This window comes from Notechis scutatus, chromosome Z, assembly GCF_049901735.1.
Source record: "Notechis scutatus isolate UNSWTSFEM ecotype Mainland chromosome Z, rNotScu1.2, whole genome shotgun sequence".
Taxonomy (NCBI): domain Eukaryota; kingdom Metazoa; phylum Chordata; class Lepidosauria; order Squamata; family Elapidae; genus Notechis; species Notechis scutatus.
Window position 1 is genome coordinate 39800502 of NC_142025.1, and position 24842 is coordinate 39825343.

The 24842-nt window shown below is 36.6% G+C and overlaps 1 protein-coding gene across 3 annotated transcripts in view; it reads left to right on the plus strand.

Annotated features, from left to right (window-relative positions):
* THSD7A (thrombospondin type 1 domain containing 7A) overlaps positions 1–24842 on the plus strand; it is a 253626-nt gene that overhangs the window by 92871 nt on the left and 135913 nt on the right. For all 3 annotated transcript variants that reach the window (XM_026677769.2, XM_087946162.1, XM_087946161.1), the window contains exon 3: positions 23893–24141. In XM_026677769.2, coding sequence (XP_026533554.1) covers positions 23893–24141 — 249 coding nt within the window. The remainder of the gene's footprint in view (positions 1–23892; positions 24142–24842) is intronic.

Consider the following 24842-nt stretch of genomic DNA (forward strand, 5'->3'; position numbering starts at 1 on the left):
AAGAAGAAGCAAAATTGTCAGGACTAAGTGTCAAAGAAATTATATTCACAGCTTAAAGTAATTCTTTTTGACTTAGTATATTTTATGTGTTTGATAAGACCTAGTTTAAGGACTGTATTAACCCAATCAAGACATAAATCATCCCCACTCAAAATTTATATCATAGAAATTACAGTGTGAAGACAAAAGCCTGCTATTTTTATTCCCATTTTGAAAGTTGGATCTGAGGAAAGAGCCTCGTAACTACTGTATATTGTGTCTTATATTAGCACAGTAAAGTATCTGCAAAAAAGCATACAGTAAGATTGTTTGGATGCAAGGCAGGGTTCCTAATTATTATCCCCATAATCTCTCATACATGTTCATGTACCTTCTGAAGATTAGTCTCTTAAGAATGTACAAATCTTCTATTGCAACATTTTTATTATCCTTATGTTTTAAATATACGTGTCTTGGGACTAAGGGTCTCTTTATACGTGCCCTTGTGCGCTCCTGATCATGGAGCTATTCAGGAGCTCTTCTGCTAAACTTGTGGCTTACCTGCCACATAACAAGAAACTATAAAGATGGAGCTGCAAGGTTGACAGTTTTCTATTGACAACGGCTCTTCTATCTCACCTTCCAACTCATTGGTCCCCATCTACTTTGCTGAAATCAATATAACATAGTGGCTTTTTCACTATGCTTTTGAGCAGTTTTCCTCTTCTGTCTGGCTGGAAAAATAACTGCAGTGAGGCAGTAGAAGGATGGAGGCTGTTTGGATGCTATTTCAGTAATCACTGGAGGTGGCACAAATTCACTGGTAGACTATTTGATCATTGAGCAATGGAATAGAGATTGGTTGGAATAGAGCATTGCTCATTGAGAATAGAATAGAATAACAGAGTTGGAAGGTACCTTGGAGGTCTTCTAGTTCAACCCCCTGCTTAGACAAATGGTTATCCAATTTCTTCAGACAAGTGGTTATCCAATTTCTTCTTTAAAACTTCTGGTGTTGGAGCATTCACAACTTCTGCACGCAAATTGTTCCACTGATTAATTGTTCTGTCAGGAAATTTCTCCTTAGTTCTAAGTTGACTCTCTCCTTAATTAGTTTCCACCCATTGCTTTTTGTCCTACTCTCAGGTGCTTTGGAAAATAGCTTGACTTCCTCTTCTTTGTGGCAACTCCTGAAATATTGGAACACTGTTGTCATGTCACCTCTAGTCTTCTTTTCATTAAACTAGACATACCCAATTCCAACAACCATTATATGTTTTAGCCTCTAGTTCCTAGTCATCTTTGTTGCTCTTCTCTACACTCTTTCTATAGAAAATGTAGAATAGTATAAGATATGGAATAGAATACAAAAAGGAGCATGAATTTGAGTTTTGTGTCTGTATAAAGAAGGTCAACCCGGGACCATGCTATTTTCAAAAAAGATATTTTTTGTATTTTGTACGTGTGAAAACCCAAATAAAACTTTATTTTTTAAAAAAGTGACATTAACACTTCACTTGATCTTGATTCTATCCTTCTGTTTATGCAGCCTAGAATTTTTGTTGGCTTTTTTGGCAGCTGCTGTACACTGCTGGCTCCTATTTAAATGGTTGTCCACTAGGACTCCAAGATCCTTCTATTGAGCAAGGTACCACATATACTGTACCTGTGCTTTTGATTTTTCTTGCCTAAATGTAAACTGTACTTTTTTCACCATTGAATTTCATTTTGTTAGTGCCCAATGTTCAAGTCTGTCAAGATCCTTCTGTATCTTTAGCCAATCTTCTGGAGTGTTGTTATTCCTGCCAGCTTGGTGTCGTCTAAATTTGATGAGTTCCCCATATATCCCTTCACCCAAATCATTGATGAATATGTTGAAGAGTACTGGGTCTAAAACAGAGCCTTGGGGTACTCCACTGCATCTTCCCTGCATGTAGATGTAGTTCCATTGAGGACTACATGTTGAGTGCAGTTGGTCAGCTGATTATGAATTCATCTGGTGGTGATGCTGTCTAACCCATATTTTTCTATTTTACCTAATAGTAGGTTATGGTCTACTTTATCAAATGCCTTACTGAAGCCCAAGTAAATTATATTGTCAGCATTCCTCTGGTCAACTAATTTTCTCACTTTGTCAAAGAATGTAGTAAGATTAGTCTGGCATGATCTGTTTTTGACAAACCCATGTTGGCTTTTGGTTATTACTTTGCTTGCTTCTTGGTGTTGCTGACTCGTTGCTTGATTATCTTTTCCAGAATCTTCCCTGGTATTGAGTTGAGGCTAATAGGTCTGTTGTTTCCTGGATCTATCTTTTTCTTCCTTTTTTGGAGATGGGAACTACATCAGCTCTTTTCCAGTCCTCTGGCAGTTCCATGATGCTCCAGGATCTTTGAAAGATATAATTCAATGGTTCTGAGATCTCGTCTGCCAGTTCCTTCAGAACCTTGGGTGTAATCCATCCAGTCCTGGTGATTTGAACTTGTCTAGGGTAGACAGGTGCTCACTTATCATTTCCTTCCTTATTTTAACTTGTGTTCCTAATCTGTTTTTTGTGGTACTGTTTTTGATAGGTTGGACTGTTTTTTTTCCCTTTGTGTAAAGACAGATGCAAAAAGTTAGTTAAATAGTTCTGCTTTCTCCCTGTTGCTTGTCACCTTCTTGCCACTTTCTCCCAGCAATGGACCAATTGTTTCCTTGACTTTTTTTCTTGTTTTTAACATGTTGGAAGAAACTTTTTTTGTTATTTTTTACTTTCATCGCAAGCCTTTGTTCATTGTGAGCCTTAGCTTTCCTCACTTCATCTTTACAGGCTTGGGCTATTTGCTGATATTCTGCTTTAGTTATTTCCCCACTTTCTACTTTTTATACTTGTCCTTTTTGTCTTTCAATTTGCCAGAGAGTTCTTTATGCAGCCATGCTGGTTTCTTTTGAGAGCTGATATTTTTCTTCTTCATTGGTATTGTGCTAGACTGGACTTTATAATCTCACTTTTTAAAATTTCCCAAGCTTCTTGAGTTATTTTCCCCTTGAGGATTCTCATTCATGGAATCCTCAAGTTCTCTCTAAGTATATTGAAATTAGCTCTGTTAAAGTCCAAGACTCTAGTTTGACTTTGTTCTGCTACTTGTGCTTGCATAATGTTGAATTCCAATATTGCATGATCACTCACCCCAGGTAGCTTCAATATCTTCATCTTTTATCATTTTATCTCTGTTAGTGAGAATTAAGTCCAATATGGCTGATCCCCTTGTTCCCTTCTCTTCTTTTTGGGAAACAAAGTTGTCTGCTAGATTTGTTACGATCTTCCACTTGGTGCAGAGTTTGTCTCCCAGTTGAAATCCCCCATTACTATTGTGATATGCCTCCTACATACCTTAGTTAGCTGACTAGAAAAAAGTTCATCTATTTCCTCTGTTTGGAAGAGGAACTGGGAGATAATTGCAGTATGGTATAAAATGTAGTGTAGAAATGTTTTAGGGGAGTAGGGATAAGGAAGTGGCTATGCAGAAGCATGCTAAGATTAAATACTGAGTAAATCATTTAACAGGAATGTAATTTGATTACAGTCAGATCTGTGGTAGATAAAAGTTGTGAAATCAGGAATTTATGAGACATGTATGAAGTGGTGGGATTCAAATAATTTAACAACCAGTTCTCTGCCCTAATGATTGCTGGGTAGGCATGGCTGGGTGGTCATGTGACTGGGTGGGGATAGTCAACTTGATGTCACTCATATCAAGGGGCACTTCGCCTGGCCTCTCCTTGCCCCTCCCCTCCCAGCTACTGCTCACCTTGTCTTGCATGTAATGATGAGAGAAGGAAATTTTTTCAAGTCATCTTCCCCTTGATATTAGCCAATAACATGAGATTTTGCTATCAGAAGACCTGATGTACATTTCCAATTATTGTTTATCACCATTCTCTTGGTAAGACTGAATGGAGAGATTTATAAAGAATAACAGAGTTGGAAGGGATCTTGGAGGTTTTCTTGTCCACCTCCAGCTCAAGCATAAGACCCTGTACTATTATGGACAAATTTGTTCTTAAAAACCTCCAGTGATGGTATACCCACAACTTCTGAAGGCATCCCATTTCTCTGATTAATTGTTCTCACTGTCAGGAAATTTCTTCTTATTTCTAGGTTGGGTCTGTTTGATAAGTTTCCATCTCACAAATCTGTCTCACAGTTACTTCCAGTTGAGCCAGGCACCATCTATTTTATAACTCTGCAAAGAGTAATCTTTTTTTTACTCTCTATTAAATTGCATTTTTGGTGAGAAATGATGTTCTCCTTCACTCATCATTTCTCCCTTTAATGATGTCTGTATGAATTTTCAAGAAAAGGAAGCATTTAATTTTGGAGCCACCTGGGCGAGAGCAGCCCACTATATCCAGGCCAGGCTTCATCCCCTGAAGCAGCAATCCCAGAACTGGCAGCCATCACTGCCTCACAAGCCAGCCAGCCTACCTAGCTTGAGCCCACCAGGCACTCCTGGCCTGTCTCCTGGGGACCATGCACGAAAGGACAATTGTGCCTGATCACATTGCCCCCTGCCCACTGGTAGGTGAGGTCCAGCAGCTGCAGAGAATCTTGGTGGGGAGCTGAGATGTGGGCTGGAGGGGAGGGGAGCAGTGACGGCTCACCCCTGGTTTGCCTCCACCTCTGCCGCTAGCCATGGGAGGAAGGTATGGTCCTGGGATGAAAAAGAAAGGCAGTTATGGGGAAGAAGTGGGCAGAGTGAGTAAGGGGCCTCTGGATATGGGGAAACAAGGTGGAGGTAAGCAAGCCTTCAGCAAAGGGTGAAACCACAGGAGCAAGCAAGGCGGTGTGGGGGAGGTATCTCTTTAGAAAAGTAAAAAACTGGCATGCTGACCCAAGGTGAAGGCCAAGTGGGCGGCATCCACCCGGAGACTTCGGGGAAGGCCTGAAGCAGGAACCGGCATGTTCCACCACCCGAGGTGAAGGTGAGCAGATGGGCATGTGAGCAGAGGCCCCAAGGAAGGCCAGAGGCAGGAACTGGTGCATCTCCCAACCCAAGGTGAAGGGCAAGTAGGCAGCATGCAGGCAGAGGTCCCAGGGAAGGCCAGAGGCAGAAACTGGTGCATACCCCAACCTGAGGCAAAGGTTGAGTGGGCGTCAACCTGAGGCAGGAACTGGCACATCCCTTGACCTGAGGTGAAGGGTGAGTGGGTGGCATGTGGGCGAAAGAATGGCGAGAGCCAGGCCCGAAAGGCAACGACGCCTCATCATCTCCACACCAAGGCCGAGCACCTTACCTTTGCAGGCAGCCATGGTGAACAGAGCAAGCAAGGTGCAGAGATCAGCTGGCCAATGTGGCCAGCATGGTAGGGCATGGCAAAGACAGGCAATCTGGTGAGGCATGGAGATCAGCTGTGCTGCATTGTCTGGGCACGCAAACAAGTGAAGGAACCAGAGAATAGCTGGGTGCAGGCATGATTCTAGCCACTGGCCAAGGTGGTCAAGACAAGATAGGGCTGGGTGGTGCAGGGTGGATAGGGCCATCCAGTGGTGCAATTAGCCGGTTCTCCGAACTGCACAAAATCTTAATAACCAGTTCACTCGAACCAGTCTGAAGAGGCTGAATTCCACCTTTGCACGTATGATTTTTAGCTACTGCACTGCATTAAACTATATACACAGAGAGAGAGAGAGAGTTTATATTTTATATATTTTATATAAATTAAAATTATCATTTTAGAGAGGCTTAAATAATACAGAAAACTAAATAGATGAACCCAAGATAATATTACAGGATCAAATCTGAGTCAGTCACTGGAAACAGAGATTTGTCTTCCAAGCTTTCAGACTCATGCTGGACTGTTGGCCAAGCAGGGACAAAAAATAGCCAGGGAAACAATTAAAACCTGGGAAACAGGCTTCTTATCAGTCAGCAGGAGTACTGATTTACCACCACCTTACCAGGTACTTAGAAGCCAAGGGCATAGCAGCACAAGGAAACCATACCCAATGACTTAATAGCTGGCCATCAACACTCCAATTAACAACTAAAAACCCACATGCAGCCTCATAAATACTGTGCATATAATAGCCCTGTGCACACATAGAAAAATTTCCTGAGAATGGACTCCAGCATGAGTCCAAAAGCTTGGAAGACTATCTCTGGTCCCTGTGACTGACTCAGATTGGATCCTAAATAAGTTTAATTGCCAGAAATAAGGAAACTCTTGAATTTCCATATTTTACCATGATATGAATCTCTCAGCTTTTGGAATACAGAATCAGTTGCTGCTTTATGTAAAGATAATACAGTATAACTAATTAAATGTACCATTTCTGATAAATGAGGGGCTTCTGTATATTTAACCTGAAACTATTTTGTTCTTTGCATGTAGGAGAGTCTTTTTCTTTCCTTTCAATTTGAAATGGAAAGAACAACTCAGCATTCAATTGTTATTTTTCTATGTGTACCCAGAGATTATGTTGGCAGCATTTCCCTACTGAATTTAGTTACATTATTCACTCCAGAGCAATGGAAGAATCAGTCTGTAATCAAAAGGGAAATCAAGTAGAGAAAAATAAATGTTAACACTTTTAGCAAACAAGGAATAAAAGAGAGGAGTAGTATGGAATTGCCAAAGTAAAATAATAACAATAAACTCAAGAATAAATAGGCAGTTTACAGCAAATTGGGAGCGGGGGACGAGAGATGGTAAGGAAACACTAGACAGAGGAAAGATCTTTTGAAACCTAATATTTATATTACTCAACTTGTCAGTGTCAAATGTGCCTTTCTATGAACCCCACCCAGAAATTCTTACAAACAATAGTAGCTACTTAGAAAAAATTGAGTTAAAAAGGTACAGAAAGCTCTTTTTATGTAGTTATATACTTCTCATCAGAACATGGACCCTGCATTCCTACAGGTTTTAATGCTGACAGCAAAACTAAATGGAAATGAGTGTCAGGCCAACCATTTAAAAAGTGAGCATTTGGAATCGGGTGGGCTGCTGGGGGTTCTCAGGAGTTCAGGAGAGCTCCTAGTTAAAATTCTGTGTAATTCGGAGAACCCCCCAAACCCACTCCTAGCTGGCCCTGTCCCCCCCTCGCCCTCCAGGAGTCCTCATGCAGCCTGTTTTGTATGCAGGTAAGTGCAAGGTGCACACAGAGGATCGGGGAAGGTGAAAAATGGATCTCCCAGAAGTTTGAGAAGGCAGAAATGGTCCCATTTCTGGCTCCCGGAAAGCCTCTGGAGCCTGGGGGGGGTTGTTTTCGCTCTCCCTGAGGCTCGAGGAAAGCCTCCGGAGCCTGGGGAGGGAAAAAAACGGCCCCCCACCATGGTGCAGGAGGCCAACTAGGCACACCCACCATGGCCACACCCATCCAGCAACCGGGCAATGAAAACCCATTGCTAAAATTTTTGAAGCCCAACCCTGTTTGGAAATATAAGTTTAGTTCTTTTTTTTTTTAATAAAGTTTTATTTGGGTTTTCACACACACAAAATACAAATAAAACATCTTTTTTTAAAATAGCATGGTCCTGGGTTGCACTTCTTTATACAGACACAAACTCAATTTCATGCTCATTTTTGTGTTCTATTCCATATCTTATTACTATTCTGCATTTTCTTTTTCTTTTTTTTAGAAAAAACTTTATTAATTTATTACTATTCTGCATTTTCTATATAGTTTTTCCTCTCTTTTAATTTTCTCAATTTTATTTTGATTATCGCATTTCAATTCAAATAATTATATTTATACTTTTGTCTGTTCTGTTTCAATTTCATATTATCTTTTCTCATTAAATGCATTTTCTCCTGTAGTTACTAATTGGAATATGACACCTTTATATCTTTTAATTTTATCCATTCAACTCTTATTTAAACTTCAATATACCTTAATACATAATACATAACTTTCAATCGAATTCTGATTGGTACATTCTTATAATACACACTATATTCTTTAAAAAAAAGGATTGTAAATATATGTAATTAAAACCCTCATTCCATTCCAATTCAGTTCTATCATTAATATTCATTAAAGTCTTAACATCTTTAACATTTCTTTTTAATTAAATATCATACTTCCTTAAAGACACGTATAATCTCCATACTTAATTTTTCCCTTATTTCTCTTCACATATGTTTTATAAATCATTAAATATTCATTTTGTTACATTTATTTATTGACAAGCATTCTACTAAGTTACAATAACTATTTTATCAAACATTTTAATCATACATTGTTTCATATTTTCTGAAATTATTTCTAATATAACAATACTATCTTATGTACCTTTGCAGAATCCCCTTTTCAATTAGATTTTCACACATTATCTCTAAATAGGCCCAGTTTCTCTGTATTTTGTTTCTGTCCTTTATAACTTCTTTTCTTTTCTTTCTTCCCTCTCTTCTCCCTCCCCTTTTTACCCCCTTGTCTCTCTACTTCTAATTCGGTCTTCTGCGTTTCCCTCCTCTGTTGCTTTCTAATTTTATACTTATTTTTCAAGCTATTCTTTTTTTGGGTTGTTTTTCCAAATCTTAAACTTTTCATTCTCTTTCCCCCCTTTCCTTTTTTCCCCCACATAAAATTACTTGTTCATCAAAGATGGCTTCTTCTTTGTCCCAATCTTCTTGTTCTGCAGGCATTTCTTGTTGTTTCTCATAGTTCCAAATCTCCATTTCTAAGAATTGAAATGCGAAGCCAAAAGAACCTCTCCCTTCTTGTGCATCTTCTTTGTACTATTTAAGTTCCATTTTCAATTCTTCTAAAAGTGGAGCCATTTTAAACACTTTTAAACAACCACCCGATTGATTTTAGTCATTCAAATGCAGTAACCAAGAATCCAGAGATCACCAAATAATCCAAATAGTCCCAAGCTGTTTCTTCTTATTTCTTTTTTCACTTTCTCTTCCTGGGGTTTTACTATTTTGTTGCGATGTTTCAGTTAAGATGTATCTTTTGAAAGTCTTGTTGAGATTTTACTGTAAATTCTTTTTAATTCCAGGCAGTCTCCTCCCCGAAATTATAAGTTTAGTTATGATCCTGTGCAGGGGTATTCAAAAGCCTCTTTCACAGGGGTTTATATAAAGTTTTTTCCCCAAAAGCCATCACTCTGCTAAACAAATAATTCCCTCAACACTGTTCAACTATTTACAAAGTGTGCACAACTATTACTGTTAATCTTCTCATCACTCCTTATCACCCATCCCCTCCCACTTGTGATCGTAAGACTGTAACTTTGTTGCTTGTATCCTTATGATTTATATTGACTGTTTCCTAGTATGATTTGATTGTTAATTGTAGCCTATGACTATCATTAAGTGTTGTACATTATGATTCTTGATTCTTAATGAATGTACCTTTTCTTCATGTATACTGAGAGTATTTGTACCAGGACAAATTCCTTGTGTGTCCAATCACACTTGGCCAATAAAGTATTCTATTCTATTCTATTCTATTCTATTCTATTCTATTCTATTCTATTCTATTCTATTCTATTCTATAAGACTGTAGCGGAGATTTGTTACTTTAAAAAGGGGTTAGCCTACATTCATCATCACCCAAAGTACTGAACCAGAGGCATATGCAAAGTTTGGAGAGCGGCAAATGAGGAAAACAGCATCATGCTATTGCTCCACAAGTCTTCATCTTTTTATAAATACATGATAGAGCTTGTGTCATAACAGCATGATTCTATTTTTGTCATGAGATATGAGATCCTGCCATTGCATTAGACCAGGGGTGTGAAACTGGAGGTCCGTAGGTCAGATGCGTCACACCCAGGCCATGCCACCATAGCTCCATGAATGGGGAAAATGTTGCAAAACTTCACGTGATAGCAACATGATATGACGAATTTGACACCTGTGCATTAGACTGTAACAGCTTAATTTGATAAACATTTTAAAACAGTTTTCCAATCTATTGTTTTTTTTTCCTGTTTATGGCTGATGACCTGTCTTTTCTTCTCAATACTACAGTGTATTATTTTTTAGTTTTATTTGATAATAAAAAAAACAATAAATAGAATGACAAATTATATTGAAGCAGGGGTATTTTGATGGGCATATTGCTAATATTTTACGTTTTAATTCTGCATGTGTATCTGTTTTCCAGCACCATTTGTACAATTTTATCTAAATGTATAACTAAACATAAAACACTGTAGATGTTGAAATAGAGGTTATTTAATAAAGCATTTTAACTAGTTTGTCGAAGCTCAGATTTTCGGCAGTGGGGATCTTTTGTTTTACATTATTAGATTAATTTATCAATCTATAATAAATTATACTGTAGATTGATAAATTATTGTACATTATATTGTTTATTTGTAATATGTTACTTGAAAATATTATTTGATAATTAGACAATGGTGGTGGAGATTTCCTGAACAATTATCACCCTTCATAGATACAGCCTGATATTGTTCTTATGTTAAAAATGAAGTTAGATGCTCCACTAAAACAGACTGGAAACTAATTTATGCATCTTACATCTTAGTAAAGTGTTTAGAAACAATTTATGAAACTAGCACTTAGCAACCAGCACCTCATGCTGTTCCTTGCATTCTCCTGTATAATATTTCTCTACCTCGGTGAAGCATTGCTGCATAAGTTTTTTGAATACTCTCCCCTAAAGCAGACTTTGCAACAAAAATAATACTGCCATTTTTTCTTTATAATGCTAATTCCAGAGATAATTTGATAACATATTGAACAGAAAAAACTAGATAAGGGATTTACAGTAGTATCTGCATCTCTGATAATATATAAAAATAACTGTCTGACATTAAAAGTTTATTTACAAAGATTCCTCACTTCTTGTTTTGATTGAGATTCTATCCTCTATTTATAATTTGAAAATCGTTTATTTTCTTGTTGTTTCTTGATTGAAAACTAAACTTTTGTAATGGCTATTTTCACTTACATCTGATTTCTTTTAAATTAAAACAATTGTTAAAACAAGAATAGTTAAAGTTGTCTTGGATTGCCCAGTCTAACATACATAACAGTATGAAGAATACAAAAAGGAAAGATTTTACATTTTTTACATTTTATTTGATTCGTCAATCACTTACAAGATGCAGGTATAAGAATAAATATAGTTTTGAATACATGAGATAGATACTTATAAGAAAAATGAAAAACAATAGGACAGGGATAGTAGGCACGATTGGTGCGCTTAAGCACGCCCCCTACAGGCCTCTTAGGAAGGGAGTGAGGTCAATAATAGACAGTCTAAGGTTAAAGTTTTTGGGGTTTGGGGAAGAAACCACAGAGTCAGGTAGAGTATTCCAAACATTGACCACTCTGTTGCTGAAGTCGTATTTTCTTCAGTCAAGTTTGGTGCAGTTAACCTTGAGTTTGTATCTATTGTGTGCTCTTGTATTGTTATGATTGAAGCTGAAGTATTCATTTGCAGGTAGGACATTGCAATGCATGATTTTATATATTATATTTAGATTGCAGCGGAGGTGGCGTAGTTCTAGGTTTTCTAGGTCTAGAGTTTCAACTCTGGTGGCATAAGGTATTCTGCAATGTGTAGAGGAGCAGAGAACTCTTCTTGTGAAATATTTCTGGACTTTTTCAATTGTGTTAATATCAGATACATGATATGGGTTCCAGACTGATGAGCTGTATTCAAGTATAGGTCTAGCAAATGTTTTGTATGCTCTAGTTAGTAGTGTGATATTACCAGAGAAGAAGCTATGTAGGATTAGATTAACAACTCTTAATGCCTTTTTGGCTATGTAGTTACAGTGGGCTCTAGCACTTAGATCATTAGAGATGAGTACTCCAAGGTCCTTTACAAAGTTTGGATCCTCAACAAGGTCTTGACTATTTAGCTTGTATTTTATTTTCTGATTTTTTTCTGCCAATATGTAAGACAGAGCATTTATTTGTTGAGATTTGAAGTTGCCATTTGATTGACCATTCTGATACATAGTCAAGGTCTTTTTGGAGGGTAGTAGAATTGTCTGTGGTGTTGAATAGCTTTACATCATCAGCGAAGAGAACGCAGTTGCTCTTAATATGATCACAGAAGTCATTTATGTAGAGTATGAAGAGAGTTGGCCCTAAAACACTGCCTTGGGGGACACCACTTTTGCCAGGTACAAAATTTGATAGGACGCTCCCAATTTTGACCATTTGTTGTCTGTTTGACAGGAATGCTTCTCTCCAGTTATGTAGGTGTCCAAAGATACCATAAGATTTTAATTTTAGGAGTAGTTTGTCATGTACCACTGAATCAAAGGTTTTACAGAAGTCTATGTAGATTGTGTCTATTGCTTTGCCCTGATCGAGTTGTGTAGTCCAGGGGTCCCCAACCGCCGGTCCGCGGACCGGTACCGGTCCGCGGAACAAGCCTTACCGGGCCGCTGGTTGCTGGGCGCCGCCATCTTTTTGGTAAAAAGCGCTTCTGGTGAGCTTTTCCGGGTAGAAAGCTCACCGGAAGCGCTGTTCGTCATAAAGATGGCGGCGCCAGCGCTCGATGAGCTTTTCGGGTAGAAAGCCATTTCTACCCGAAAAGCTCACCAGAAGCGCTAAGCGCCGCCATCTTTTTATGGCGAAACAGCGCTCGGTGACGTCACCGAAGCGCCTTTTCGTCATAAAAGATGGCGGCGCCCAGTTGATGCCGTGCCGGGCGCGGCGCCCAGCTGATGTCGGAACCGGGCAGCGGCGTCGAAAAGGTTGGGGATCCCTGGTGTAGTCCATATGTTTTTGCAGTGTAAGAGTTTCAGATTACAGGATAGTTTTTTTCTGAAACCAAATTGTTTATTAGAGAGTAGGTTGTTTGTCTCTAGATGGAGGATAATGGATTGGTTAATAATTGATTCCATGACTTTACAGGTGACGCAGCATAAAGAGATTGGTCTGTAATTTTCAACTAGGCTGGAGTCTCCCTTTTTGAAGATGGGGATGACTGTGGCTTGTGACCATAGTTTTGGCAAGGATTTGGTCCTGAAACATTTTTCAAAGATTATGCTTAGAGGTTCAGCTATGGCAGTGGATAGCTTTTTTAAGAAGTAGGCACATATTCCATCCGGTCCAATATATAGGGATGGTTTTAGATCGTGCAGTGCTTTTTCAACAATGTCTTCTGTAAAATCGATATGTATTGTAGTTGTCTGTGGTTCGACTAGGAAGTACTGGGCTTGATCCATTGCTGTTTACAAATACTGAGCCAAATAATGTGTTAAAGTGGTTTGCTTTGATGGTGTCGTCTTTGTCATTAGGTCCTTTCAGGGGTGGGATGGATCTTGAATCTTTTAGTTTGCTGTTTACAAAATTGTAGAAAGCACGAGTGGAATTTGTGCGTAGAAGGTTTTCTTCTTGTTTAATGTGATTATTAGTGCATTCAGTTTTAATCTGGCATAGATTTTTGTATCGGTTTTTGAAGTTGGCAACGTGACCTGATTTGTTTTTTTGCCAAAGTGATCTAGTTTTGGATTGAAGCTTCCTTATTGTTATGGGTAATCTGTTTTACCTGGTTTGGGGAGTTGTTATTGGTACATATAGTTTGATGGCTCTTTTGATTTCTAGTAAGAATATATTGTAATGGTCTTCAACAGTATTGCATACAGTGAATAAAAATTGCCAATCAAGGGAAGAGAGATCATTGATTAGAAGATCATAGTTGCCTTTTTTGAAGTTATAATTAGGGATTTTGTCATTGTGATGATATTATTTGTTGGATTTATGTTTTTTTGTGGATTATGTTGCAGTTGTTGGTTTTTAGCTATTGGATGTTCAGGTTTTTGTGTTGTGTCTTCTTTTTTTTCCAAGGTTAGTTAATCTTTCATTTCAAGTGTCCAGGGATGCTACTATGGTGTCAAGGGATGATATTCGCATTTCTATGGAGTCAACTTTTTCAAACAGGGCTATATGTTTGTCCGGTTTGGGTTTGCATGGTGGACAGAAAAATAGAAATGCATAATTGGATGTTTCTAGGAATTGAGTCATTTGTTTGGGTAATTCCAGGCAGTCATGATGAGTGTATTTTTCACATAGAGAACATTTGATGGAATTTTCATTAACTTTTAGAGTTACAAAGCATATAAAGCATGTGCAGGAGTCTTGTGGTTCATTGGTGGGGATTTTTTTTTTTTTAGGTTGTGGTTTGGTATTGGATTTTTTTACTGGCATGGTGGGTTTGTTGAGATAGTACGTTGATTAAATTGCTTAATAAAACAATTTTGGGTAATCAATAATGCCAATATCACACCAATTAATCTTTCTAGTCAAGTAATTATGCTAAGTAACAATCAGCCTAATTAATTAATTAGGCTGAATTAATTAACACTGTTCAATTAAATTCACTGAATCACTAATTTTACTAATCAATTAAATTACATTAAGCCTGATTTTTTTTATATTAATCAGTAATCACACTGTTTGCATTAAACACTCTAATCACACTGATCAATTAAAACAATTAAACAATTAAACAATTGATAAATAAATTATTTTTAGAAATTGATTATCTAATCATTGATATAGGTATATATTGATAATGTGCATGTAATACAATGGGATAGTTGAAATAGGTTCTAAAGGATTATGCCTATAGCTGTATTTGTGTATAGCTAAACTCCTGGTTCATACATAGAATTTTCTTGGCAACAGTACCAAAGTGGCTTGTTATTGCTATCTTCTGGATGTTTTTCCACTTCCCAAGCTAACCTAAAACCTTAGAATTTCTGAGACTGTGCGCGGTTTCTGCCTGTGTTCACTGCCCGAGTGCCCCGAGCCATTTGGCTTCGGGGCTAAGCCACCTCCGTAGAAGGTGGCGAAGACGGGGGGGGGTCTGGCAGGGTCGAGAGATATCGCACCTCTCTTCCCTAGCCAGCGAAACCCCCTTTTGCAAAGGCAGCTGAGCGGCGGTCAGCAATGGCCGCCACATAGAAGAGCTCAGCCGGAAAAAGAAAGTGCAGGAGGAGCTGTGAAGAATTGAAAGTGATCTTTGCTGACCGGGACAAGTAACAGTGAAAGTATCCTGGAATTTGAAACTTGCTAAAGAAACATCGTTTCCAGAATGTGTCAAGCGGCGAATGTAAATTAAAGGAAAAGCTTTTTTCTTCTTCTTTTCACTCTCCTTCCTAACGTGACAGCGATATAATCTTAAAAGAAATCGGAAAACCCGCATTGGAGGTATGGATTTCTGAACATTCAAAGGAAAATTGTTGCTGTAAGTGGGAAGGGAGAGGAAAACAAATTGGAGCAAAATTTGAAAAAGGAGGAGATTGCCTAGAATTTTAAAGAGCTTTGAATATTAATACAGCTTCTAAAAGATATATCTTAATTGGAACTCTTTGATCAAACAGCAACCCCAGAAAGAGAAATGGAAGAAAGAAAAAAGTATTAAAAGAAATAGTTTATTTGGATTCTTTGGTGACTTTGGAACTTTTGGGAATTATTCTTGATTAAAAACACTTGGGTGGTTGTCTTGGAAAAAACTTTTCTCTTCACGATGGCTTTGCTTGTGGATGAACTAAAAATTGAATATCAAAAATATAAAAAAGAAGAACAAGATGGAAAAGATACTTTGGAGACTCTTTTTCAATTTCTAGAAATGGCGGTATGCACTTATGAAAAATTGACTGTGCAGCAGGACGATTGGGACAAAGAAGAAGCCATCTTTGATGAACAAATGGTTCTATCTGGGGAGGAGGAGAAAGAGGAAAAGAAAAAGGGGATTTTAAGGCTTGAAAAAACAACCAAAAAAGAGAAAAATGAGGTGAAAGGTAGATACAAGGTTAGAAAACAACAGAAAGGGGGTAAGCAGGAGAAGAAAAGGGAGGAGGAGAGACAAAGGGGTAAAAAGGGCAAGGAGAAGAATAAGCAAGAGAGAAAGGAGGGGATGAGAAGCCTTAATGGTGGGAAGCAAGATTTAAAGAAACAAAACTTATTTAGAGACAATGGGTAAATTTAATTGAAAAAAGGGATTCTGTAAGGTACATAAGATTGTGCTTTTATATGTGTATTTAGAATAAAATGCTTAAGATATAAAGGAGTATTAATATGTATGATTAATTTCTTAATGGCATTGATAGTGGTTTTATATGCTTTTTCTTTGTTATTGTTGTGTTTTTTCCTTTCTCATAAAACTCATTGTGTAATTTTAGAATGTACTAAACAGAATCCCAATATAAGTTAAGTGTTATATTAAGTATTATTAAGCTAGGGGAAAGAGTTAAAGGCGTCACTCCAATAAGTGTTTAAAGAGAAAAGATGAATGGATAGCTGGAAATAGAACAGACAAAGAATGATAAGTATTATGAATCGAACTGAGATGAGATAAATAAAATAAAATTAAGAAAGAATTTCTGAGTGTTTCTTTTTTCTTTTTGCAAATGATTTTTATTGTTTTCTACCAGTACAAATCGTATTTACATTTTCAACAGCATTTTGCATCAACATACAATTTTATCGTATATTTTCTATCATCTATTCATATACCTCACCAATAATTATCCATACTGATGTTTGTTATTAATATCAATCTTTATCTATTTTACATATCTACATATCTATATATCATTTTCTTAAGGATTCTTCTATATAATCTTCATTTTTCAATCCTTATCTCTATTTTCTTACTATTCGTACTATCTATGCCAAATTGAGTAATAATTGGATTCTTCTTTTTCCTTCATTTTTAATGTAAGCATATCCATTTCTGCACAATTTGTTATTTTTTGTAAGACGAATTCTTCTATTGGAATGTTAGGCCCTTTCCACATTTGCGCATAAGCCATTCTAGCTGCTGTTAGAAATATGTAAGATTATATATTTTATCTTTTTCGAATATTGATATTTGATTATCCCCAATAAATAGAGTTCTGGTCTGAGTTCAATTTTATAACCCGTAATTCCTTGTATCCAATCTTTGATTTTGGTCCAATAGATTTTGGCCTTGGAGCATAGCCACCACATGTGGTAAAAGGTACCATCAACTTGTTGGCACTTCCAACATTTTGTGCTGGTATTTGGGTATATCTTGGCTAATCTTGCCGGGGTTAAGTGCCATAGATAAAACATTTTATATAAATTTTCTTTATATGTTGAGGTTATTATTAATTTATAGTTTATGTTCCATAATTTTTCCCATTCTTCTAAATCTATATTATAACTGAAATTCAGTGCCCATGCTATCATAGTATTCTTAAACGTTTCCTCTTCTATTTTAAAGTCTAACAGGTATCTATCTATATGTTTTGGATATAAGTTTTTGTTACGGTCCAATTAAAATTTTGTCTAATTGATTTTGCTCCATGTCGAATCCAAATTCTTCTGAGTCTGTTTTGTATCTGTTTTGAATTTGAAAATATGGCCACCAATCAATTGTAATTCCTTGTTCTTTAAGTTCTTGATTTGATTTTAGTTTCCCTTGGGTGCTTAATAATTCATTATAATTTATCATTTTCCTTAAGTTCAATCTATTTGGGTGTATCTTGGCCTCCATGGTTGACAACCAACGTAGTATTTTCATATAATGCTTGTTCTTAATTTTCCTCCATGTCTGTATTAGTGAATCTTTTATTAAGTGTTGGTTGAAACAGTCATGTGTTTTGCCTTTTTTTTTCTTCTACAAGTATGTGTGCCTACCTTCCTGGAGGTTCCTGGAGGCCTTCAATTGTTAGTATTCTTTTGTCTTTTAATTTAACCCAGTCCTTAATCCAATTTAATATCATGGCCTGATAATATAGTTCCCATTCTACTAGCCCAAAACCACCCCTGCTTTTACTGCCCTGAATCAGTTTTAAGTTAATGCGTGGTTTCTTGCCCAGCCAGATGAATTTGGTCCTTATTTTACTTAATTCAGTAAAAAATAGTTTTCCTAATTTTATCGGGATCATCTAAAAGAGATGCTTTTTGTTTTTGACCTGGTTTTTGTTCTTGATAACCTATCATGTTATTTTCTAGTGCTTACTTGCTGATCATTTGACATTTCTTTCATCGAGGTTCAAAGATATACATCAATTTTGGTAGGGTATTCATTTTCAACACTGCAATTCTGCCTAATATTGATAATTGTAGTTTCCCCCATAGTTCCAAATCCCTCCTAATTTGTTTGATTAATTTAGTATAATTGTCTTCTTTAATTGATGAACACTAGTAGATAGCCATATTCCCAAATATTTTATTTTTTTTCACTCTGTAGTCCCATTTTATTTTGTAATTCTATTTTCTGTTTTGCAGTGTAGTTTTTAATTATCATTTTAATTTTTTTTTTTTCAATTCTGCAACTTCTCCAAATTTTTCTATTTCTTGAAGTAGTACTTGTCTATTTTTTATTGGTTCTTCCACTATGAATACCAGGTTGTCTGCAAATGCTTGGATCTTGTATTCTTCGTTTCTAATTTTGATCCTTTTTATTCTTGAATTTCATCTGACTGGCAAGTAACACTTCTAAGGATAAAATAAACAACAGAGTGATAGTGGGCACCCTTGTCTCACTCTCAAACTTGTCTGTACGATCTTCATTCAGTAGCATGTTTGCTGTTTGGGTAGAATATATGGCTTGTAGTGTTTAATATGTTAGTAGTGAAATTCATTCTTATTATTTGCTATAACATAAATGTTGTGAACTAAAGAAATGTATTTAATAAAGATTCATTTGCATAGCAGGATCGTAATCCTGCACTTCCTATTGGCCCATATAATGGCAAGTTATGATTGGTTCATTCCGAGCAATCTGATTGGCTGTTGGCGGGCCGCGCCAAGATTCAAACGCTATAACGCTATCCATTGGTTATCCGGATAGCAGCTTACTCTATAAAAGAGTGACTGCTAGCCGGGGTTTTTTTTGTCTCTGTTATGCTTGTGAATAAAGAGCTGAAGTTCATGGTTTACAGTCTGGTCTCCGTTCATTAAACCCATGCCTCAAACATAACAATAAACTTCCAATTAAGATTGTCGAAGGCCTTTTGTGCATCCAAAAAAATTAATGCTGCTTGCTTTTCAGTGTGTGCTTCATAATATTCCATTGTATTTAACACTATTCTGATCTTGTTTCTAATTTGTCTATTTGGCAGAAAGCCGTTCTGGTCTGAATATATGATCTCACTTAGAATTGGTTTCATTCTCTTTGCCAAAATTGTCATAAATATTTTATAATCTGTGTTTAATAGGGAAATTGGTCTATAATTTGAAATCATTTGTTGATCAGTACCTTCCTTTGGTATTAGGGTGACATATGTCTCAGACCAGGACTTTGGCAGCCTAGTTTCCAATAACACCTCATTATATACCTCTAATAGTATTGGTTCAAATACTTCATACATGTTTTTATGTAGTTCACTAGGAAAACTATCTGGGCCTGGCATTTTGTTATTTTTCTGCTTTTGTGCTGACTTTTTCAACTCTGCTGGGGTTATTTCTCTATTTAATATTTCCTTTTGTTCTTCCAAAATTGAACCCAGACCATTCTCCTCTAGGTATTTTATTATATTTTCCTCCATAACTTCCTCTTGTTTCTACAATTCCCCAAAATAGCTTTGCATAATCTGTTTTTTTTTCTTTCATCTGACAGCATATATTCTCTTCTTTGTCTTTCAATTACTGAAGTAATTTTTTTTCTTTTTCTACTTTTAACTTATGGGCTAGCCATCTACCTGGCTTGTTTGCTGACTCAAAAAATTTTGCCTTATAAATTTTAAATTTTGTGCTCTTTCCTTTAAGAATGTCAAATTTAATTTGTGTCTAACCATCATTATTTCTTTTTTCATTGTCATATTTTTGGGGTCTTTTTGAAGTCCATTTTCTAATTCTTTTATCTTCTTCTGCAATTCATTTTGTTGTTTCCGTTCTGTCTTATTTTTCCTAATTGTGTAGGCTATTAATATTCCGCTCATATAAGCTTTTGTAGTGTCCCACAGATTCTGCAAATTTTTATGTTCCTTTAAATTTATCTTTAAAACAGTTTCCAATTCATTTTTTATTCTCTGGTTGTATTCTTTTTCTTTCAAAATTTGAGAATTTAATATCCATCTCATCTTTCTTTTCCTCTGCCCTTTCCAAATAATTTTTAATGGATTGTGGTCTGCCCATATATTGGGCATTATTTCTACTTTGTATATGTCTTTTCCAATTGTCCTGTTTCCCCTTGCCATGTCGATTCTCAACCAAGATTTATGTGGACTTGAGTAAAATATATAGCCATTATCATTTGGATTTCTTTTTCACCATATATCTTCCAAATTGGTTTCTTTTATTAAGTCAAAAATGGTTTTGGTAGGCATTTCTTTTTCTTTTTCCTAATTTGTTCCTTACTGGTGTAATCCTTTTCAATATCTACAATGGCATTGAAATCCCCGACTAAGCATATATGTTCCGGTCCTCAGCTATTTTGTCATATTTCTGAGAGTTTCTAATCCAAGTACAAACAAAGTCATCAAGCTGCTGAGAGATATATTTATGAATATATATTTAGATCAATAAATGATGCTTTTGGAGTTTCTCATTATATAAGTAATTGAGATACTGGTATTTAAATACATAGTTGTTATTAGTAGATTGATTGATTGGATTGTCTATGGAGATTCTGAGTCACCCAGATCATGGTTGTCTCAAAGGTGCTTTTTTTCTTTTCCAAAAGGCACTTGGACTTTGCTTTTCCTTGAAGATGTTTTGCTTCTCATTCAAGAAGCTTTTTCAGTTCTGGATCTGAACTGAAGAGGTTTCTTGGATGAGAAGCAAAATATCTTCAATGAAAAACAAAGTCCAGTTGCGTTTTTCAAAAAGCACCTTTGGGATTGATTTGACTGCATAAGGCTATCTTGCTAAGCTAAGATGTGCTTTGTACAGAAAGTGCACATATTAATGTTGGACTTTCCTCCCTCCCTGAATGCTTTCTTAACACATTTGTTCCTGGGTTCATGTGGCTATTGTATTAGTCCAGAAAAATGGATTCTTTAAAAAGACAATGACAGGCGCACCAAACTAAAACAAAAACAAAAACAAAACTTTCTTGACTTTGGAACAAATATGGAACACTTTTAACTATTAGTAACATTATTTCTATCTATTTAAATAACAGCAGTTCTGGCTAATGTGGAATGATTTAAATCAATGAATACTGCTACTTTTAACAAATAGGAACAGGTTCCTCAATCACTGTGATAATCTATCCTTTTGATTTCCTCTAACTACACACATACATACTTGTCATGTTGTTTCCTTTCAGGGCATGCAACATTATGCAGAACACAGAAAAGAAATGAGAAATGTAAATCAAAGAGCATGAGATAAGAAAAAGGAGTATAAATAAATCTGATTTACAACAACACAATTCACTTTACCTCTTTGTGTCTTTCTAGCCTTACAAATCACCTTTGCTTCTAGCACATCCATATGCTGCTTTATACATTGTCTTTTCTTCTTTAAACTTACCTATTTTTTAGGATCTTATCTACTCCACCAAATCATTATCATCTGGACCTATTTATTCTTCTTTCATTTAATTGTTTTGCAGTTGGTCCTCATTCATTCTCTTTATATGACCAAACCACTTTACTGTACTTCTTACATTCATGTTACTCGCTTTTGTTTTCAATCCACATTTATTCAGCATCTGTTCATGCTTGACCCTTTCTTCCCTTATTTTACCATATATATTTCTTTTATAATTTTTGTGGCATATACACCTTCCACTTCCATGTATTAAAGCACTCATCAGCTTTCCATTATATAAACATCCATTTTGCAACATACAATGTATTGTACAATATATTAAATGTAATATATTCAATATATGTATACTTTCCACTATTTTTACTGGTATTTGCATATCTTAAAATTTCTCCGTTTTCCTTCATTGGTGAACATTTTGTCAGCAAACTTGTATTCATCTAGCTGCTCTAGTTTTTGTCATGTGCCAGATAGCATTATTTGCTTCATGATATCACTTGCACATTCAAGTTTCCACTTGCAGATGCCCATCATTATATCATATTTTCCCATTGTTTTGCAGCATTCAATTATAGACATTTTTTTCATCTACAATGTCTTAGACCAAGATTCCCACCAATTATCCTTTTGTTGTCATTCCCACTAGCTGTACTTCTGCTGCATTCTGTAACATAATTATTTCTCCCCTCTTCCATATCTTTTTTCCTTAGGTCCATTTTCTGTTAATTCCATTGGGAGATTAATGTATCTTCTAGTATATTTTCATTCATCATTTTCCTGTCTTCATTTCTTTCCCTCTGTCTCTTTCCTTTATTCAGTGTACATTTTTCTCAAAGTTGATCTTTTTCACTTCCAAAAAATGTTGTGTCCCACGTTCAGAACTTCCCATGACCCTTATTTCTTTCTAGTTTTCATCATAAACAGCAGGGGTGGGATTCAAATTTCTTAACAACCGGTTCTGTGGCTGTGGCCTAATTTGTGGGTGTGGCTTGGTGGTCATGTGACTGGGTGGGCATGGCTTGTATGTAAATATTATAAATATTTATGAAAATATTGATTTTTTTTAATAAAAAAGAGCAACTTTTACCCAAAAGCAGGCAAAGTAGGCAGGCAGATTGAATTGCTCACAGAATTACAGATTCACTTAGAGATCTATCTTTATGCAATCGGCTACCACAGTCTGTCACATAAAATTTGCTAGCAAGCAAACTCACAAAATTAACTCATAACAGACCATGTATGTAAATATTGATTTTTTTATTTATTAAAAAGAGCAACTGTTACCCAAAAGCAGGCAAAGTAGATAGGCAGACTGAGTTGTTCACAGAATCACAGATTCACTTTATCTATATGATCTATCTATATGAATCGGCTACCTGAGTCTGCACTGAACAGCTTCAGTCCTAAAGAAGGTTCAGCTCTGCTTTTAGATAAGCTAGAAAGCAAGAAATCCTTGGATTTCCTGTTTTCTAGCTAATGTAAATCTCCTGGCAGAGCAGAACAACTGATGGTTGGGCGGGGGGAGGAAAAATAGCAACTTGCCAAATCAGGCAAGTTGGATGGCTCGCATGCCAGATAAGGAATGAGTGGGTGGGGAGGGGAGGCGCCAGCCAGTGGAGCGATTTGCCATCATAATGTGTGTGTGCAGCATTTGCAAGAAATCATCAGCTGTGCCACCTGGACAGCTGACAAGCGCTGCACACAGGTGCGCAGCATTTGAAATCCTCTTCTTTCCTGCTTTTTTAACCTCAGCTGTGCCACGCAAAGCAGCTGAGGAGGGAAAGCAGGGCATAAAGGACAGCCTAGAGCCTGGGCAGGTGGGTGGGCCAAACACCGATCCGGTGCAGTGTCAGATGCTCTTCGCAGCTACCAGTTCTATAGAACCGGGCCGAACCAATAGCATCCCACCCCTGATTAACAGGTAGTAAACCAACCATGCTTTCAGATATATAGTCCTTTCTTTGCCAAGTGTATATGTGAATAGGCTTAAATTTAAACCTTGAAATCTTGTTTCAAACAGATAGCTACCCTTAGTCATCTGTTTTTTTTTATATTACCTCTTTTATTGATGAAAGGGCCAATTAGTTATGCCATCTAGTAGACTTATCTTTTCCCTCCGAAATTCAAGAATTTTTCCAAAATGCCTTACTATTTACCAGAATTTAAAATGTTTCAGTCACCAGATCATGAATTTCAACTTTCCTATGCTTTCTGAAATATTTTAGCACTTTGTTTCATCAAAGTAGCATACAACAATAATATGGAAGTTCCTTTATCATTTTTGTGATTGACACTGAACTGATACTGAAACCAAATTATAGCATATGATTAGAGGAATTAGTAAAAGAATGCTTCAAATGTGTTATTAACCAACCAATCAGTTTTGAAGATAACAAAAGGCATGTAGGAATTGATTTTGTGAAGCTATTGTACTAAAGCAAATTTGGTTAAGGGATATAATTAGGAATTTAATGAATTAATCAATTTCTTAAACACTCTAATGTTATTTTACAGTTTTTGTCAACAAGAAAAGTTGCCAATTACATTCCAGTCTTGTGTGATCACAAAGGAATGCAAGATGTCAGAATGGTCTGAATGGAGCCCATGTTCCAAAACATGTTTTGATATGACATCCTCGAAAGGATATCGTACAAGAACACGGATAATAAAGCAATTTCCTATTGGCAGTGAAAGTGAGTGTCCAAACCTAGAAGAAACAGAGCAGTGTGTAACTCAAGGAGATGGAGTGACTGCTTGTATCACGTAAGTATCAATATATCTCAATAACTTTAGCTTTATACAGTCTTGAGGCACATGTTATTCTGGTATTGTGAGTGCTCAAGTAAGTTATGTGAGAATTCCACATCCACATTTCCGTTAAATAAATAATGGGAGGAGCCTATTATTTCTGTGCTGTTAACACAGACATCTATGGAGATTCTCAGTCATCCAGATCATGGTTATCCCAAAGGTTAGTGTGGAGCCTTCCTGGAACTGTTAAAAGAACTGTGTTGTAGATTGGAGATAGATGGTGTTGTATACCCCCCCTCTCCGTTGAGAGAGGACTGTTCAATTTTGACCTAGATGGCCTCTTTAACCTTTCTTTCAAACCACAAAGAAGTGACCACAAAGAAGTGTTAGCACAGTATGTACAATATTGCTATATTCTGGGCGTGGGCGCAAGGAACGGAGACGAGGCAGTGAACGGTGAACTTCAACTCTTTATTAACGATCAGGAACAGAGCAAAAACCCTGGGCAGCAGCAGCTCTTTTATAGGGCTGGCTGCTGTCCCATTAACCAATGACTTACGTTAAAACGTTTAAATTGTACCCAATGAGAGGCGTTCCGCTAATAGCCAATCAGGTTGCTCCGTAAGGACCAATCCCAGCTCGCTATCCACGGACCAATCAAAAGTGCAGGATTACGAGCCTGCTTTTCTATCAAGGTTGTCAAGCTTTATTAA